Raw genomic sequence first — 19,513 nt, forward strand, 5'->3', positions numbered from 1 at the left:
ATTAATTTTTCTCTATGGTGTGACTTAATTTAAATGTTGAGGTTTATTATTTTTTGTAAGATAATCCAGTTCTGACACCATTTGTTGGGAAGACATTCTTTCCCCCTATTAAATTCCTTGGTATTTTGTTGTGTCAGTTGACAATATATCTGTCAGTATGTTTCTGGGCTCTGTTACTTGCCATAGAACTATAGGTCTATTTTTATACCAACACCACAGTGTCTTGATTAGTGGATCTTTATGTCTGAAAATCAAATAGTACAGGTTCTCCAGCTTTGTTTTTCCTTCTCAGGCTTGTTCTGCTAATCTAGGTCTTTCTACATAAATTTTAGAATCAATATATCAGTTTTTGAAAAAGCTTTTTTAGGATTTTGGTTAGGATTCCATTGAACCTGTAGAGCAATTTTGAGAAAATTACCATATTAGCAACATTGAGTCTTCCAAGTTTATGATCATAGTTTATATCATCTTTGTATCTTCTTTAATTTCCCTCAGAAGTGTTTTATAGTATTCCTTCCCTTTAGCCTAAAGAATTTCCTTTGATCATTTCTAGTAGTACAAAGAGATAGCAACTCTTAAGTTGTAGGGAAAAGTATAAACTTATTTGAAAACATCTTTTGGATATTTGTTTCATTGCTATTCCCAAAAAAGGTAGTAAAAGATAATTAATAAATTTTTAACTTGCTAATCAGATGCAGTCGAAAAAATTATGTGATACTGTGTTACATTTTTCCTCTTTGGTTATTATTCTGGATAATAATAAGCAAAATAACCATTTGACTGGTGAAAACAACCATTTAAAACAACCATTTAAACTCTGGAAATAACTATCTTAAGGGCATACAGCAAATGGAGAATCATTTGTTCAAAAATATCTAAATATCAGTAGGAACAATGGGACTCTGGCATTTGACCCGTGACCCACTCCCACACACCTTACTGAGCTCAGTTTGAGGGAAGTGCTGTTGTGAGAAGGAGGAGCACACTGTGGGCTTCTCTCGTACCGTACCTTTTAGCTTCGTGTTGCAGCTGCTTGCTTTCATGCAGCTGAGGTCAAAAAGCCTAGCACTCCCTTCATTCATTCATCCTTTACCCAGAGTAGGACATCTACTCCAGGCGCAACAGGTTGAGAATACTGAGATTTGGGCCAGGCATCATTCATAAGGCGGAAGTTCTGTGCCAGGAGAGGCAAGTCATCCAGCACCCCCTTCATAAAGCACAGATGTCACTCTGAGAGAAGTGGGTCATTGTCCCAGTCCCCCTTTTCTGTGTATTGGCGCAAAGCTTCTTCCAAAGGGAAAGGCAGGCTTTGAGACCAAGTTAAGGGAACTGACTTCATTTGGAATAGAGCTTACAAAAAGTTGTTGAAAATGATGAAGATTTTTGTGGTGAACAATTAATAGGACGCTGTTAGGTATTTGGTTCTAGTTGCAACAAGTGAAATGGCAGACCAGTTAGAATTTTCACCAGAAAAGAGAGAACCAGAAAAAAAAAAAAAAAGATAGCCAAAAGAGCCTTCCTGGGATTGGAGTAAGCCTCAAAGACTGGCAAAGAGAGCCTGCTTTTATTGGAATAGAGAGTAGTACATTTCATGTACCATGGTATTGCAGAAACACACCAGTGAAACAATTAGTAGAGGCTAACAGCTGGATGTGTGATACCACTGCAGGCAGATCAGCAAGAAGCTTGTAAAGGGAAAACCTGAGAAAGAAACTGCCAGAGAGTCTGACTGAACCCACAGTCATTCCTGGTGGACAGGGAGACTGCATGCTCAAGACTGCATCCCCTGAGAAGTCACATCAGAGGCTGCACAGTGCTAGTGATATAGAGTTCAGTGGACCTCAAGATAAAGAAGGACATTTTTTAATGATAAAAAGGTAAATCTATGAGGAAGACATAATTACATCCTTGCATAACAACAGAGCCCCAAAACGCATGAAGTGGAATGTGACAGAAGTGAGGGGAGAAATCGTTCTACAGCAATAGTTGGATATATTAATAGTGCACTTTCAATAATGGATAAAGCATCTAGGCACAAGATCAACAAAGAAGAAAGACTTGAACAACACTATATATCAACTAGACCTAACATGATATTTATGTAGAACACTCCAACCAAAAAAGAACAAATACGCATTCTTCTCAACTGTACATTGAATATTCTCCAGGAAAAACTTCCTACTTGTCTTAAAAAATTAAAGGATTACAATCATATAAAATGTTTTCCCACTACAGAGGAATGATACCAGAAATCAGTTATAGAGAAATAATGAGAATTCACAGACATGTGGAAATTAAATACCACTTCTGATAATCAGTAGATCAAAGAAGAAATCACAAAGAAAATTAGAAAATATTTTGAGATAAATTAAAAAAAAGCCAAAACATACCAGAACTTAGGAGATGTAGCCAATAGCACCTAGACCAGAATTTATAGCTGCAGAGGCCTATATTTAAGATTTCAGTCAATACCCTTCCTTAAAAGACTAGAAAAAGAAGAGCATACTAAATCCAAAGAAAGTGGAAAGAAGGAAATAATAATGATTAGAGCAGAAATCAATGAAATATTATGGGAAAATAGAGAAATCAACAAAATCAAAGATTGGCTCTTTGAAAAGATCTAACAAAATTGATAAAGGTTTTATCTAGGGCTGGTCAAGAAAAAAAGACTAGAATTACTAAATCACAAATGATAGAGGAAATTATTAGAAATAGAAAGAATTTAAGGAATAATGTCTATATTAGCAGATTAGATAATTTCGATGAAATAAGCAAATGTCTAGAAAGACACAAACTACTGAAACTGACCTAAGGAGAAATGGAAAGTCTGAACCAAGCTGTGTTATGGGTTGAAATGTCGTCTCCACCCCAACCACCCCCAAAAAAGATATGTTGAAATTCTCATCCCTGGTACTTCTAAACATGACCTTATTTGGAAATAGGATCTTTGCAAATTAATCAGATTAAAATGAAGTTATACTGGATTAGAGTGGGTACTAAATCCAATGACTGGTATCTTTATAAGAAGAGAGATTTGGAGATTGAGACACACACAGGGAAGAAGGCCATGTAAAGATGGAAGTAGAAATTGGATTTATGCTGTCACAAGCCAGGAAATGCCAGATAGTTGGAAACTACCAGAACCTAGGAGAAAGCAGGGAAGGATTCATTCATAGAGTCTTCAGAAGGAACATGGCTCTGTTGACACCTTGATTGGAGATTTCTAGATTCCAGAGCTGTGAGAGAAGAAGTTTTTGTGGTTCCTAAGCCATTCTGTTTGTGGTCATACAGTAGCCCTAGGAAACTAATGCAACCTAGAACAAGTAAAGAGATCAAATTTATAATTTTAAAACTTCGATCAAAGAAAAGCCCATGGCCAGATATCTTCACTGGTGATTTCTTTCAGATATTTTTAAAAGAATTAATACCAGTTCTTCACAAGCTTATCTAAAATATAGAGGAAGACTTACTCATTTTATGAGGCTAGTATTACTTGAATACCAAAACCAGACAGAGAAGTCACAAGAAAAGAACATATCAGATGAGTATCACTTATTTATACTAACAACACCAATAAAATTCTCAGCAAAATATTAGCAAACCAAATCAAGGAACATATGAAAACTGTTACACACCCTTACCAAGTGAGATTTATCTCAGGAATGCAAGGTTGGTTTACATCACAAAATCAATTAATGTAGTACAATGCACATTAATGGGATAAGTGATAGGAATCATATGATCATTACAGTGGATGCCCCCCCCAAAAGTGACCAGATTCAGCACCTTTTTCTGATAAAAACATGCCAGAAACTAGTAATAGAAGAGAAATTCCTTAGCTTGACTTTAGGAAAGTACAGAGCTATGGTGGAAAGCTGAACAGTTTTCCCCCAAAGATTAGAACAAGACAGGGTTGTCCATTCTTAGTACTTCTGTGCAGTATGGTACCTGAGGCTCTAGCCTTGGCAATTAGGCAATAAAAAAAAGAAACTGAAGTTACCCAGATTACAAAAAGTGTATTTGTAGATGACATGATGTTGTATATGGAAAATCCTAAAGAATCTACAGAACACTATTAGAGTTAGTAAGTTCAGCAAGGTTGTAGAATACCGCATTTAAAAAAATGGTGATATTTCTAGACAAATAGCAACGAATAATCTGAATGTGAAAATTAAAACAGTTCCATTTACAGTAGCATAAAACACTTAAGAATAATTTTTTAAGATTTTATTTGTTTGACAGATCACAAGTAGTCAGAGAGGCAGGCGGGAGCAGGGGGTCGGGGGGCGGGGGGGTGGAGAGCAGGCTCCCTGCTGAGCAGAGAGCCCAATTCAGGGCTTGATCCCAGGACTTTGAGATCGTGACCTAAGCCGAAGGCAGAGGCTTAACCCACTGAGCCACCCAGGTGCCCCACTTAAGAATAATTTTAAGATGTTTAAGACTTATACACCGTAAATTTTAAAAAAATGTTGAAATAAAGAAGGTCTGAAAAAACTGAAAGATCTCTCAATGTTCATGAATTGGAACACACTTAATGTTAAAAAGATAGCATTGCTTCCCAAAATAGCTTGCAGATTCATTGCATTCTCTATCAAGACCTCTGCTTGATTGAGAAATTGATCTTAAAATTGAGAAATTGATCTTAAAATTCATATGGAAATTCAAGAGATGCATGACGAGCCAGAAGAGAGGACTTAAACTTCACAGCTTCAAAACTGTCTACAAAACTACTGTGATCAATGTACTGTGTTACTGGCTTACAGATGAGAAATGTAAATCAGTAGAATAGAATTCGGTATCCAGAAATAAGATTTATGGCTAGTAATTCATTTCTTTTCAAAGATGTTTTGTTTTGTAGGGAGTGAGTGAGAAAGAGTACAGGCAGGGGAGAGAGGCAGGGGGAGAGGGGGAAGCAGACTGCCAGCTGAGCAGGGAGACCAGTGTGAGACTTGATCCCAGGACCTTGGGATCATAACCTGAGCCAAAGGCAGACACGTAACCAACTGAGCCACCCAGGCACCCACGGCTAGTGATTCTTGACAAAAGAATTTGGACGTCTTCTAATACCATACACAAAAGTTTACTTGAAATGGATCGTATACCTAAAAGTAAGTTCTAAAACTATACAACATTTAGAACGTAAGAGTAAATCTTCATGACCTTGGGTTAGCCACCAGTTTTTTAGATACAATACCAAAGCACAAATGACCAAAAAAAGAAAGAAAGAAAGATAAATTGAAATGTATTAAAATTAAATCATTTTGGGGGTGCCTGGGTGGCTTAGTTAAGCATCTGTCTTCAGCTTAGGTCATGATCCCAGAGTGCTGGGATCATGTCCGGCATCAGGCTCCCTGTTTCTCCCCCTCCCTCTCCCTGCTGCTCCCCTGCTTGTGCTCTCTATAATTAATTAATTAAATCGATCCTTAAAAAAATTTTTTTAGCTTTTATACTGCTGACAGTTAGTAGCATCAATGAAATGATAAGCTCACTGATGGCAGAAAATATTTGCAAATCTTACATCTGATAATGGTCTTAAATCCAGAATATAAATAAGTCTTAAAACTCAACATTAAAAAGGTAGATAGCCCAATTAAACACTGGGCAAAACATATGAATAGACATTTCTCCAAAGAAGGTATTTAAATGCAGTTAGATGTTCAGCATCAGTAGTCATTCGGGAAATAAATCTGAACCATGAGACACCACTTCTTGTGTACTAGAATAGATGTAATGAAAAGATAACAAGTGTTCATGAGTATGTGGAGAAGTCAGAACCCTCATTGCTGTTGAGAATATGAAATGGTGTACCCGCTTTGGAAGATAGTTGTTGTTTTTTTTTTTAACTTCCTCAGAATGGTAAACATAATTAAGACATGATCCAGAAATTCCGCTCTGAAATACATATCCAAGGAAATGAAAATACACATCCACACAAAAATTTGCCCACAAATATTAAAGGCAGTGTTGTTTATATCGTAATAGCCAAAAAGTAGAAACCCAAATGGTTCTTAACGGATGATTGGGTAAAACGGGCTATTGCCATACAATGGGATATTGTTTGGAGCTAGAAAGGAAAGAAGTACTGGTACATGCTACAACATGGTGAACCTTGAAAACATTCTAGGAGGAAGAAGTCACACACACACACACACACACACACACACGGATATTGCCCAATTCCATTTATATGAAATGCCTAGAATAAGCAGGTCTGTAGAAACAAAAAGTAATAAAGTGGTTGCCCAGGGTTGGGCAAATGGGAGAATGGGGAGTAGCTAACTGTTAATTTACGGGTTTACCTCTGGGGTACAGAAGTGTTCTAAAATTTATTATGGTGATGGTCCCACATCTCTGTGAACCTACCAAAAAAAAACATTTAATTTTACACTAAAATGGGCGAATCATATGGTATATGCATTACATCTCAGTAAAACCTTTAAAAAACAAAACAAATAGGTGTGACTAATTAATGTGAACAAGTTGAAAGTTATCTATATGTTTCAGTGTCCAGGTCGATTAAATTGGTTAAAACTGTTTAATTGAAGAAAAAACAGGTAGCACCTCCTTTACTGAGTGCTGTTAGTTGCTGTGAGTTGATTTAAATAAAACAGTAGCCTGAATGCAACATTAAACATGGTTGAAATGTAGATATTCTGTGCTCGCTTGGGCAGCACATACACTAAAATTGGAACAATACAGAGAAGATTAGCATGGCCCTGTGTACGGGTGACCCGCAGATTCATGAGGTGTTCCATATTTTTTGATGAGACCAGGTGGTGTTTGTAAGTGTTGAATCACTAAATTCTACACCTGAAACGAATATTGTACTGCATATAAATGAGCAGGAATTTAAATTAAAACTTGGGGGAAAAATACAAAATTTTTGTAAACATGTATGTAGAATCACTCACTGGAACTACCCTGTATACAATTCATCCTTCAACTAACATCTTCTCTCTTTAAGATAATACAAGTGTTCTAAACATGAAAAATAAACGTAGATACTCTGCTCAAGGTCTAACTGAACACTAAGGAGTTAAGTACAGTTCATGCCATGTAATGTCTCATTTTTTAAAAGGCACTAAACAATGAAATGGCATTAAAGTATAATGCAATTGAGGATTTTATTGGACTCTTTAATACCTATTCCTAATACCTTTTAGATGTTAAATCTGTATCAAAATCACATTATTTTATGATTCATTTTCAAAAGTTAATAAAAAGAAAATGTTGGCAAATAAAACTATAATGTTTTTATAATGATTTATAACAATATTTTCTTTATGTGGCAGACTTAGTATGTGTAATACAGAAATTATGTGGGATGATTTTAGTTTGATTTATGCAAGAGAGTTCTTTATGTGTAACTATTTGTAATGTATAATTGATGCTAAATGTGGTGTCAACACAGTTTGGATGTTGGGGGAATCATAAAAAGCTGGTTTCAAATATCATTGGGTGTATTTGAAATCTTTAAGAAAACTGTGAATTAAAATAGTCTTCAGTGTCTTGCTTACTATTTACTTTTCATTGTGTCAAGGCATGTCCTTATTTTCTTATTTAGAGTACATTTAGTTTTCCATGACATAAGTAAATGCACATGGTGATACATTGCAATAATTTACATATGCTGGAACTTAAGGAACATTTAAAACATGTACTTTGCTTTTCTTTACAATTTTATTTTCTATTATCATAGTTCTCTGTTTATTAGCTACAAGAGTGAAAATAAGTGCAAAGGATTAATAACCTAGTCTAGTGCTCCTGCAGTCTGAGAACAGATTCCGGGAATGTTTGGGATGAGTCTAGTTCAGCATTTTGAAACTTTGTGATCAGGACTTAAATTTTTATACTGTAAACATTTTTAAGCATAAATAGAAATGTTTACCTTTAGAACATGCAGTGTACTCTTATTTTTGAATTATCTTTTCTGGAGCCAGTTTTAACCTATTAATTTCACAACTCTAAATATTTGAAAGCTGTAGTTTATGAAATAGTATTCTAGGGACAGAATTATAAATTTAGATAACTTTCTCTTTGAGTTTTCCCTTCTTAAGGCTTTTTTAAAAATGTTTGTTTTGTGTCTGGAAAAAACATCTTGAACTTGGAGAGCAAACATGATTCTCAAATAATATTTAGTGTTTAAGGAATCTTTTTGTCTGAGTTGAATTGTGTGTGAACTATTGCTATATAGTATAATAAGAACTGATAAATTTGAATGCTCAAGAAAAATTTTCCTTTAGTAGTATTAGAGTTTACCTGTAAATTTTAAACAATTCATAAAATAAATAAAAACCACCAAAGTGTATTTTTACATTCACTTTGCTTTTATACTTCTGTGGAGATAAATTTTATTCTGATTTGAAGTTTTTAAAATATTTTAATTGTATTAAACTGATTTGTCTTATCTGTTACTAACATTTGTCTTTGATTTTGCATCTGTGCTTTTGATACTGAATGGGGAAAGATTTCTCTGCAAATATTTCACCAAATATTTTTACAGGGACACTTAGTCGGTCTGGATGAACCAGCTTCGGGAGCTGGGCAAGAAGCTCTGCTTAAACAAGAGCAAGCAAAAATCATTCGATTCGAGAGACAAGCAGAAGAGTTCCTCAATGCAGTCTTTTATAGAAAAGGTTGGTTCTAGTGAAGAATGACATTTAGTATCTGCTTGTCTTATATTAATTTCCTTAATTTTAATGTCATTTTTTAAAAAGTCACTTTAAAACATTTTTCTTTATTGATGATATACACTTCATATTTTTTTGGTCAAGTTAAATTTGGAATGGGTAAGGCAACCCCTCTCCCTCATTTTCATTCTGAAGTGATGGTGTCATATAAGTTTTTGTTAGTTAAATAAATAGTTCCCGTAAGTATTATGAACATCTGAAAATTCTAAGGTTTCAGGAGTACAATATTTTATCAGACAAATATTCTTTTTTTTTTTTCCAGATTTTATTTTTTTTGATGCAGAGATCACAAGTAGGCAGAGAGACAGGCAGAGAGGAGGAAGCAGGCTCCCCACTGAGCGGAGAGCCCGATGTGGGGCTCCATCCCAGGACTTTGGGGGTCATGACCTGAGCTGAAGGCAGAGGCTTTAACCCACTGAGCCACCCAGGTGCCCCCAGACAAATATTCTTACATGGTTATAATTTTAATTACAAATAACCATAAAACCAACTGTATAAAATTTTAGTAATTTCTGAGTGAAATTTATTTGGAAAAAAGATGTGAAGTTATATCTTAAAATTAGATTTGCAAGCATCTTTCCTTGGTACAGTCTTGTTTTACTAAAATTTCATTGAATTACTAAAATTGGAGAAAGAAACTCATTATTATATAGTAAAAATTATACCCCATATAAGATGGTATATAATAGCTCCATCTCTTAGATTTTTCCATTTTTCTTTCTCCTTGAAATTATTGTAGACATTTCTTTTCTTTGCCCACAAAGCACAATTGTCATCAGCTAAGATCTTCAGAAAGTTTCTCTCCATTTTCCATTCTAATGAAGTATTTACCTTCAGGAAACTCTGAATGAATTTGTATTCCTTAGTTACGTCTTTCCTCTAGTTCCAAGATGGAGGTTACTATGAGAGGTTCTAAAAAAAATTTCCTACAAACTCCTCACAATCCTGAATATTCCTTATTGAATCTTCCAGCAAACTCAATGATTTATACATTCCAGTTTACACCTCTCGTTCTTCTGGGAATTCCCTCCAGAGTTAGAAGGGTGATTTTTCCCTGTATATTGGTTGAAAGTCTGATAAATGCTATTTTAATACGTTGTTTACATTGGAGAATAGCTGATGTTCTGCTTAATGTGGTCAATATTTTCAAAATGGAGTATGAAGTCAGACCTCATATAAAATTAAGGAGTGAAGATTTTTGTTTTCTGTGGCACTTTTTTCCCTTCCATCCTCACTTCTCTTTTCTTCCTCTCAAGTACCCTCTGACCTAAAGCTCCCAACTGAGGATCCCATGCCCACTTTATCTTTCCTTTAAAGTACGCTGAATTCTAAAATTATGTTCAAAATAGTAATTGACTAGTTTTACAAACATTTGATTGTTTTATTAAAGTAATTCACATTTAAAGTATAAATGATAGATCAGTTCTGTCAGTTTATTAATAAAATAAAACATCTTTACAGTTCCTCTGTTGTTCTCTACATTAGGATGCGTACTGAGTCATGGGTCTAATTCTGCAGCAAACTTCATTATTTGAAAAGAGGAACTCCTGTCCCTAATATACGTGGAGAAAGAACTTTTCATGTACTCTTTGCTTACAGGGAGTTAATAAAGTCAATCATAAGCATATTCTGAAAGAAACTTCTAGCTACTTTCTCTGCTAGTCCTATCCCTTTGTCATGTAGGAATAACTTAAAGTTCTTAAAAGTTTTCTTACTTAAACATTAAACTTTTGGGCATATGAGGGAATTTTTACCTCAGAGTCATTCTTAGGGTAGACTTTAAGAGATGAGAATCCTCTGAAATTGTATGTAAAGTTTTGTATTTGTATACTAGTGCCTGATGCTCAGAAAAAAGGAATATTGCTTTGTTATTGGAAGTCCCTTCCTCCTTGTTTTATGCATTAATATTATTATTTTTATTTTATTTTATTTTATTTTAAAGATTTTATTTATTTATTTGTCAGAGAGAGAGGGAGAGAGAGCGAGTACAGGCAGACAGAATGGCAGGCAGAGGCAGAGGGAGAAGCAGGCTCCCTGCCGAGCAAGGAGCCCGATGCGGGACTCGATCCCAGGATGCTGGGATCATGACCTGAGCCGAAGGCAGCCGCTTAACCAACTGAGCCACCCAGGCGTCCCAATATTATTATTTTTAGATAGTATATTAATCTTCATGAAAATGTCTCAAAGGTGACCATGAGTACTCTTCAGGTTATACCAAAAATGTGCTGACTTGAAGAGAATGACAGGCAATTTAGTCTGAAGGGGATTTTTTTTTAAATAAATAGTTCAGAGATTTGGATTTAGTTGTTACTAAGTATTGCAAATGAATGTTTTTTGTTTGTTTGTTTTTTTCCTCGGGAGGAAGGAGGAAGGGCAGAGGGAGAAAGAACATCTTAAGCAAGCTTTATCCCCAGCTTAAGATCCATGAGATCATGACTTGAGCTGAAATCAGAAGTTGGATGCTTAACTGACTGAGCCACCCGGCCACCCCCAAAATTTTGTTTTAAAATAATTGAGCATGGAAAGGTACTGTAAGCTAAGTAGGAACATAGATGTAATAAAAGTAGGCTTTTGTAGTGTGGACTCTAATAAATTCCAGCTTATGAACAGTATACCTTCTAAAGCTGTCATTATCATATTCTTTTCAGCTTGCTTTGTCACTTGTGTTAGAAAACTTGACACTTTCCTGAGTTTTTTTAATTTTTAAAATTTTTATTTTTAAGTTTAAAATTTTGAGAGAGAGCACATGGGCACATGCATGCACACAAGAGTGGGGTTGGGGGAGGAAGAGTCAGATGATCAATCAGCTGACTCTGAACCACCCAGGCACCCCAGATTTGCATTTTTTTAGAACACACAGGTGGCTGGTGATGTAGCATTTACTTGTTTTACTGTCGTTTTAATTTTAATTTTATTTGTTGTTTTTATTTGACTCAGTTGTGCATGTCCCTCAAGGCATATCTAGGTTTATAGAAATTGTGTTTTAAGTAAGTGAAAGAATGAAATGTGTTCAGGAAACTTCAAAAGATGTAAAAATTCACATGCCAGAGAGGTCATCAATCTGTGAATGTGAATTGTGCTTTATGATTATGTTCTTCATTCAAAAAAGAGGCAAGACAGACTGCAGCCTTTTAAAGCTCAGAGATAGCAGTTTATGGTCTTTATTCTAAAATCTCTTGACTCTTTACAAATCTATTAATTACATTTATGAATCTGATTGACCAGATATCTCATAAATTCATTTTGCTTCCTATTTGGACACTTTGTTCTTTGAGTGTTACTGGGGATAGGAAGATACACCAATATATTAAAACTTGAAATTATATGCCGTCTTTCATTTGGAGGATGGATCTTAAGTGGAAAGTTAACTGAATATGAATATGAATATTTAGTAGATAGAGAGATTTAAACAGTGTGTGGCTAAATATTTATTAAAACATTTAAGGAATTCATCAGTGGCTGCAGTAATTTCTGAACTTTACCTAATTGAACACCTCAATTAAACCGTGAGGCATACTCTATGGAGAAGAAACGTAGGGTTAGAAATACTTGTTAGTAGAACAGAAATGTTACTGTTGGTAAAGCAGACCTCATTAGACTTCAGAGTATTAAATATTCTGATTTTAGACTATCTTCTGGTATTGAATTGTATCGTTCAGGGAAACAAAAATTGTTCTTAGGAGTACCATGAGGTTTTGATGGTGTGTGTGTGTGTGTGTGTTTACTGTAGAGATTTTAGATTTTAATTGTAATAAGTCATTTTTCTCTAAATTTATAAAGCAACCTATTTCCCTTCCAGCTCCAGCTGTATTATGGGTAAAGTAATTTACCCTCTATAGTTAAATCTTTAAAAGACCAAGGAAACTCAGGTTTTCTGAGGACTGTCTTCTAAAACCTCTGAAGTGTGGTGGGGAAATAGAGATCACAGGGAGAGTTTTAATCAGGGGTCTATACCACTAACCATCTATACAAATTTGAAGAGGTCACTTAATTCTTTAGAACATTAGCTTCATTTGTCTAAAGAAAAACAAAACCTGATGAGGATTGATTGATTGAACTGATCCATTTATTACTCAACTAATATGAATGCATTCTTTATATCAGGCAAGATTAGGTGCTGAGTGTACAGAGATAAACAAGCATAATTTCTGCTCTTGACAAGCTTAGTCTCCCTGAGAGTATGGTAACGGTGGAGATGTGATGACATAGTCATACCAAACATTTTCCCTTTGATTTTCCCCTATTTGACCTTCAAGGTGTCCCTTCCAGTGCTAAAATTTCTATGATTTAATGAATTTATGTTTTAAAATTAACATTGATTAACATTGATTAGAAATTGATAACTTAGGTGTTTATTTCATTATTTCACTAGCTGTTCTGTTTAATGATTGGTAGAGTATATTTAAGGAACTCATGGAAAATATATGAACTTAAGCTTTTGAGATTTGAAATATATGAGATTAGAACCCCTAGACTCCTAGCCTAGGGGTTCTAAAATTGTGGTCCCTCAACCAGTTGCATCTAAAAACTTACTAGAAATGCCAGTCCTTGAGCTCACCCTAGAACTGCTGAATGAGTGACTCTGGGGATAGGATCCCGCAGTCTGTTTTTATAAGCCCTCAAAGTGATTCTAATGATCCTGAAAATGGGAGGCTATTGCCCCAGTCTACCATGGATCTTATATTAGGTATCTCCTTTTATAATTTTGATATGCGTTCAGTTTTGAACAGAAGGTAAATTAAACACTCATGAACTAAGTAATCCATTCTTCAACAATTCAGGAAGAATTGAGGAAAGGTCTAGGAGAAACCAAAAATGATCTATAGGTGGTAAACAGAGGGGTAATTATCTCATAAAATTATCTCATAAAAGAAGGTTTTGAGATTTCTGTATCAGGTAAGTGATTCTTGCCCATAAGATACACTATTTGTTGTCCCTTTATTTAATTTCATAATATTGAGGAGGTGGTGTTTAGAAATGATTTTATGAAAATTTTATTTTTAAAAATCTGAAACTCAAGCTTAGAGATTAAAAATATAATTCTGAGAGGGAATATTACTTTTAGGGTATTGCATTATAAGAAAAAAGATAAAATGAAATTTTATGTTTGCTTGAAAGCTGTCTTTTTTTTTTTTTAAGTACATTGTCCCAATTTAAAAGTAAATAAATCTTTGTTTACAGACAGTCCCTGGGTCTCCGACCCCAATATTCCCCTAGTGGCCCGTGAGATCATGCAGCGAATGATCCAACAATTTGCTGCTGAATATACCTCAAAAAATAGCTCTACTCAGGACCCCAGCCAGCCCAATAGCACAAAGAACCAAAGCCTGCCGAAAGCATCTCCAGTCACCACCTCTCCCACGGCTGCAACTACTCAGAACCCTGTGCTCAGCAAACTTCTCATGGCTGACCAAGACTCACCTCTGGACCTTACTGTCAGAAAGTCTCAGTCAGAACCTAGCGAACAAGGTATGGTTTGATGTCAAGGTCTCCTCTGTCCACTCAGAATACTTTAATTTGGGGAGAAAAAAAATTATTGGCAATTAGGGCACCAATAACAATAATAGGATAAAAACTCATGTGATTCTTAAATTATTCCTGACTCTGCAATTATAGAGAAGAAGTACAGATAAAATGGCTACGTTATGTATCAATAGTTCGTAGTCATGATTAATGTACCACCCAGGAAAATTAGGTGGTTACAGTTGTTGTTGATTTTTTTTTTAAGATTTTATTTATTTATTTGACAGAGAGAGACACAGCAAGAGAGGGAACACAAATGGGGAATGGGAGATGAAGAAGCAGGCTTCCCGCTGAGCAGGGAGCCCGATACGGGGCTCGATCCCAGGACCCTGGGATCATGACCTGAGCCGAAGGCAGATGCTTAACCACTGAGCCAGCCAGGCACCCCATTGCAATCTTTTATTTTCTTGATATTTATATGAGTATTTTATGCCTCCAAACCTTTGCCATATCCCTTGTTTTTAAAACCCCTATGAAAAATTAAGTTTTCCCCAATCCATCAGTGTTGTAGGATTAGCACCTGAGAAATAAGTATGTCTTATTCGGCAGAAGTTATACGTGCAAATGAAATTATAAGGCAAGACTATATATTGTTTGCTTTTTTTTTTAAAGTTTATTATTTATTTATTTATTTATTTGACAGACAGAGATCACAAGTAGGCAGAGAGGCAGGCAGAGAGAGAGGAGGAAGCAGGCTCCCCGCAGAGCAGAGAGCTGATGTGGGGCTTGATCCCAGAACTCTGGGATCATGACCTGAGTCAAAGGCAGAGGCTTTAACCCACTGAGCCACCGAGGCGCTCCTTGTTTGCATTTAAAAAAAGAAAAACATCTGGGATTAGATACAATGAGGAAGACATTAGACACACCTGGTGGTTCAGTGTATTCAGTATTTTATAAATACACAAACACATCCATACTTGTATATGATGTATTATGAGCTAACCTTAGAATATTTCCAAAAGTTAATTTTAATTGATGAGGATCCTGATTCAGGGGAAAGGTTAAGAACTTCCCAGTTTTGCTTAGCACATATTTCTTGAATTTATGAAAAGTTTACTCTCTTAAATAGATTTAATATTTTTGTTGCTTTATGATCTCATTTTACCTTTAATTTCACGAAGATGAAATGAGTATTTGAATTCTGCCGTTGGTGATATCTATTCTAATAAGACTTCCTTGTCATAGAAATCTCTTAAGAGTGTGCAGAAAGTTATGAGATGTGTAGATTTATTGGTGAGAAATACAAGTTCATTTTGCAAAAAGTTTAATGCATTGTAAAAGTCTCTGCAAGGACTTTCTTTTGCTTATTGTAAGTAATTTAAGAAGGATTTATACTTAATGGACTAGCTTCAGTTGTTTATTAAAGAATGTATTTTTGAATTAGTAGTTTGTTTCTTTTTTAAATTCGTTATGGGTAATGAATAGCAATCACAATCTTAAAATTCTGAGAGATTTTCCTGGTAGAACTCCTCATTGTCATATGTTCACATCAGTCAGTGTACTTTTACTTTCAGTTACCAAAAGCCAAATTGTGCTTTTCTGTGCTTTTTATTTCTGTTGAAGATTATCTTTACCAAAGATAGGTAGCTTTCATTAAAAAACTCTTTACTCAGAATATTGCCTTAAAAACTTCAGTTGAGGAGAATGACAGTGTAGAGGTTGTATTTAAAGTATTAATGGTGGAGATTAACAAAAAAGATACCACCTAGTCTAATTTAACTTCTAGTTGGTGCTATGCTTAAGAGATATGTTGTACTAATGGTACGCTCTTGTCAACAGAAATTGAAGCTAGATGACGGGATTATAGTGCATAGTCTTTAAGTGAAACAAAATTTTAGAAATGATATTTCCCAAATGAATTTTCAAGCGTTTCCAATGAAATCACAGTATATTTAGTATATTTAAGTAGACTTAAAAGACATTGCCTGTTTGATTAGACAGACTTGGATGTCTTAAATAATAGTGTCTTTGGTTGGAAATATTTTAAGCAGTGTATTTACTTGTTAGATGTCTCATTGGGTTAAGATGTCTAAAAGGACACTTGGTTCTATAAGTTTACAGTTATATTTTTAGAAATATTAGTAACTCTAAAGGACAGCACTTACTCTGTATGAGTGTGGGATTTTTGGTTTACAAACTCACGTATTTATTTCTAACACCATGAAATCAGCAGTGACAGTGTCCTCAGACACAAGTCCTATGTAGATTCTATTTTGGGGCAGTTTTTAACATAACTGGATAGAAGGTCCTCTCTGCTGACCAACTGAAAATCAGAGGCATGGAGTATTAGCTTGCTTCGTTAATTTTAGACAGAATGGCAGCTTTAAAAGTTGTCCAGATGATGAATTTTCCTTTTTAGACATGTCTGTTCGGGAAAAAAGTCTTTGTGGGAAAAGAAGGTCTTCTAATTTTTTGTTTTATAGTGTGAATTTGTTATGTGGTCTAGCTTCAGTTAAAAAAAAATATGGCCAAAACGTCAAAAAAAAAAAAAAATGGCCAAAACGTCTAGATTGTCATCAGTATCAAGACTGTTTCATTCTTTCCCTAAAATTTGCTCACTAGTTTGTAATGGCTTATTAATTGAAAAACCTTGCTTTTATAGATACCAAGAGTTTCTGCAGATTTTTTCCAAAAGATTGTCCATATACAGAGTTTTTTTGCAGATGTGTCTAAAAAGTAATTAGGACACATGAAATTTATAAACAGTTAATATCTGATTCATTTTATAGACTATTTTGTATATACATGTAATTTAATCATATAAACATATTTTTAAATGATTTGTGTTATAAAATTTTCTAAGTCCAACTTTTATATACTTACAGTGTTTTGAGTAGACTTAGCTCTTAAGGAATTTGGTTTTATCATTTATATGACGTGGCATTAAAACTCACATGCTTTGATGAAGGTGAATTTAGAAAATGGAGTCTAACAGTTCTGTTACAGAACTTAATACAATGTAAAATGCGATTTCTGTTACCTCACTATATCCTAACATGTTCAGTAATGTGCTATACCTTTTCTTTTGCTCTACTAATAAAATATTTAACCCTTGGAGATACTAGCTCAAGCTTTGCTAAATGTATGTCACTTAGGAGGGAAAATAGTCCTGATTCTTTAATGAATTGACTTCATAACTTCATATATGGCTAGTGTATCTGCATGGTTGACTGGGCCTGTTGCTTTGTCATTTTTGGTCTGTTCAGTCCACATTTGTTCCTAGTTTTTAATATCCTCAGGTGTGTGTTTGTGTCTCTACAGACGGTGTACTTGATCTGTCCACTAAGAAAAGTCCGTGTGCTGGCAGCACTTCCCTGAGCCATTCTCCAGGCTGCTCCAGTACTCAAGGGAACGGGTAAGGGAAAATATTTGTAGCCGTCCACAGTTTTATAGGGGGGCAATTTATCAAAGATTGGTACTAATCTCCATTGTATGTTTTAAAAATTAAGTCTTCAAAGTAACACTCTTGTAAGTGGGCCTTTAGTAAATTACTTGGTCCATCTCTCAAGTAAAAGCTCAATCTGTGAAGTCCAGAATTGACTACGGTAGATGAGTTTTGCCCAGTCACTTCAAGTAGTGAGTGAATAAAAATATGGCAAGAATGTTTTTGGCCTTTTTGTTGTTGAATGTTTGAGAGTGGGAAACCCAACCTAAATAACTCCAGGGTTCAGATGTAAGGCAGTATTATGTGTGCTGAAGTTGTTGAATGAAAATTGGGCTCCAGTACTTAACTGGGTATCTCTAATGGAGTGTGTGGGTATGTGGGAGCTCTTCATTTTTTTCTTGTTTGTTTTGGTTTCATTTGGTTTCATTTGTTGATTTGAACTGCAGTTTTAATACTGTGGCAGTTCAGAAAATGTAATTGTATGTATTTTTTGTTTTTTAAGTGGTTAAAACTATAGATGTTGGGATAACCATCGTATGGTACCAAGAGATTATTACATGCTCAGTTTTGATAACTCTTAGCAAATTAAAGTGAATTTTCTGACCATCTAATTTTATAGTGTAAGGATTGTCTAAATTCTCTCTGCATGTACATAGAAGCCATTTAGAAAAGTCAGGTGTTAATGAAGACATTTAAATACCATATTAGGAAGGATTTCCATAAAATTGTATTGTAACCAAAAATCAACTTCATATATGAAAAGTAACTTTGGTAAGTTAAATTAGTTAATATGTAGGTTTATTTAACTTTCAGAGTACCAACGTAGGAAAGTTACTTAGATGTTAAAGGAATATGTACACACTAAATGGCTAATCTTTTTCAACTTACTCTTAATCACCTTCAAATTGAAGAATTCCTTTACTGACTCCTAAAATGCTGCCTTTATTTTCTCTAAAATTCCATCATTTTTCTTTTTTCTCTCCTCCTCTATTCAGTCTAAAAGTAACTTACTGATTTAATGCAATTTGCATAGTTTACTAATTTTTTTTTCTTAAGCCCTTCTTTTCACTATAGTTTATATTAGATACAACTCATTATGGTCCCAAATCATTGGGTTCCGTTTATATATCAGAAAACTTGAATTGTGTGATTAAGGACACATGTAGGAGAATCCTAAGTGGTGTGCATAAATGAATCCCTTGCTTAAGATTTACTTTAAACTTGGCCACCAAGTTCCATGCATAATATGGTTGAAGTTGCTGTGGTTTACCCCTCTGAATGGAAAGTGTTTTTTGTGTGGTATGTTTTCTGGAAGACAAAAGCACCTATAAGACTGCCCATCTTTTAGTTGAATATTCATTGTTATCTTTATTATGTTATTTACTGATAACAGCACAAGAATCCCTGTAGACTTTTGGAGAACGTAGCTGGTTTATTATTATTTCTTCAGAGTTCCACTTTTGTGCCTAGTAAATGTAATTATTACCCTTGGGCATGCTTTACCAGTCGCCAGTTTTATCATTGATAGTATTTATCTACTGCGAAAATGGAAACCTTATGTATTAACTTTGTGTAAGTAGTTGACTTTTTAAAATTATTTGAAAGCCATCCACTTAAAATTTCAAAATTGATGCTTAATATTTTAAGAAGAGACACTTTTAACTAAAGAAAACTGCTATAAATTGCTTGCATACCTCTGACAGTAATTACTTTGAGTAGAACTTAAGGAACAAAGTTTGGGGAAAATAAAGGGCAGTTTCTTTAAAGATTACTTCAAATGGAAAATTAGTGGTACTCGTGTCTGCAACTAACAGTGTTTTAAAATGAAGAAGTGTGGTAAGTTATAATGCGATAGGTATTTTGATTTGTTTTGGTTTGGGTCCCCCCCCTCCTTGGGGCTGGTAGCCATATTTTT

The 19,513-nt window shown here is 34.7% G+C and overlaps 1 protein-coding gene and 1 non-coding gene across 11 annotated transcripts in view; both read left to right on the forward strand.

Annotated features, from left to right (window-relative positions):
- LCOR (ligand dependent nuclear receptor corepressor) overlaps positions 1-19,513 on the forward strand; it is a 144,670-nt gene that overhangs the window by 85,222 nt on the left and 39,935 nt on the right. For 8 of the 10 annotated variants that reach the window (XM_059398245.1, XM_059398247.1, XM_059398250.1 and 5 more), the window contains 3 exons: positions 8,504-8,636; positions 13,872-14,159; positions 17,475-17,568. In XM_059398245.1, coding sequence (XP_059254228.1) covers positions 8,504-8,636; positions 13,872-14,159; positions 17,475-17,568 — 515 coding nt within the window. The remainder of the gene's footprint in view (positions 1-8,503; positions 8,637-13,871; positions 14,160-17,474; positions 17,569-19,513) is intronic. The other 2 variants (XM_059398246.1, XM_059398252.1) reach the window with 2 other exon arrangements.
- Positions 6,656-6,761, forward strand: LOC132016997 (U6 spliceosomal RNA). The gene has a single exon (XR_009404087.1). It is a non-coding gene; the product is annotated as a U6 spliceosomal RNA (small nuclear RNA).

The sequence above is a fragment of the Mustela nigripes genome, chromosome 4, assembly GCF_022355385.1.
Source record: "Mustela nigripes isolate SB6536 chromosome 4, MUSNIG.SB6536, whole genome shotgun sequence".
In the NCBI taxonomy this organism is placed as follows: Eukaryota; Metazoa; Chordata; class Mammalia; order Carnivora; family Mustelidae; genus Mustela; species Mustela nigripes.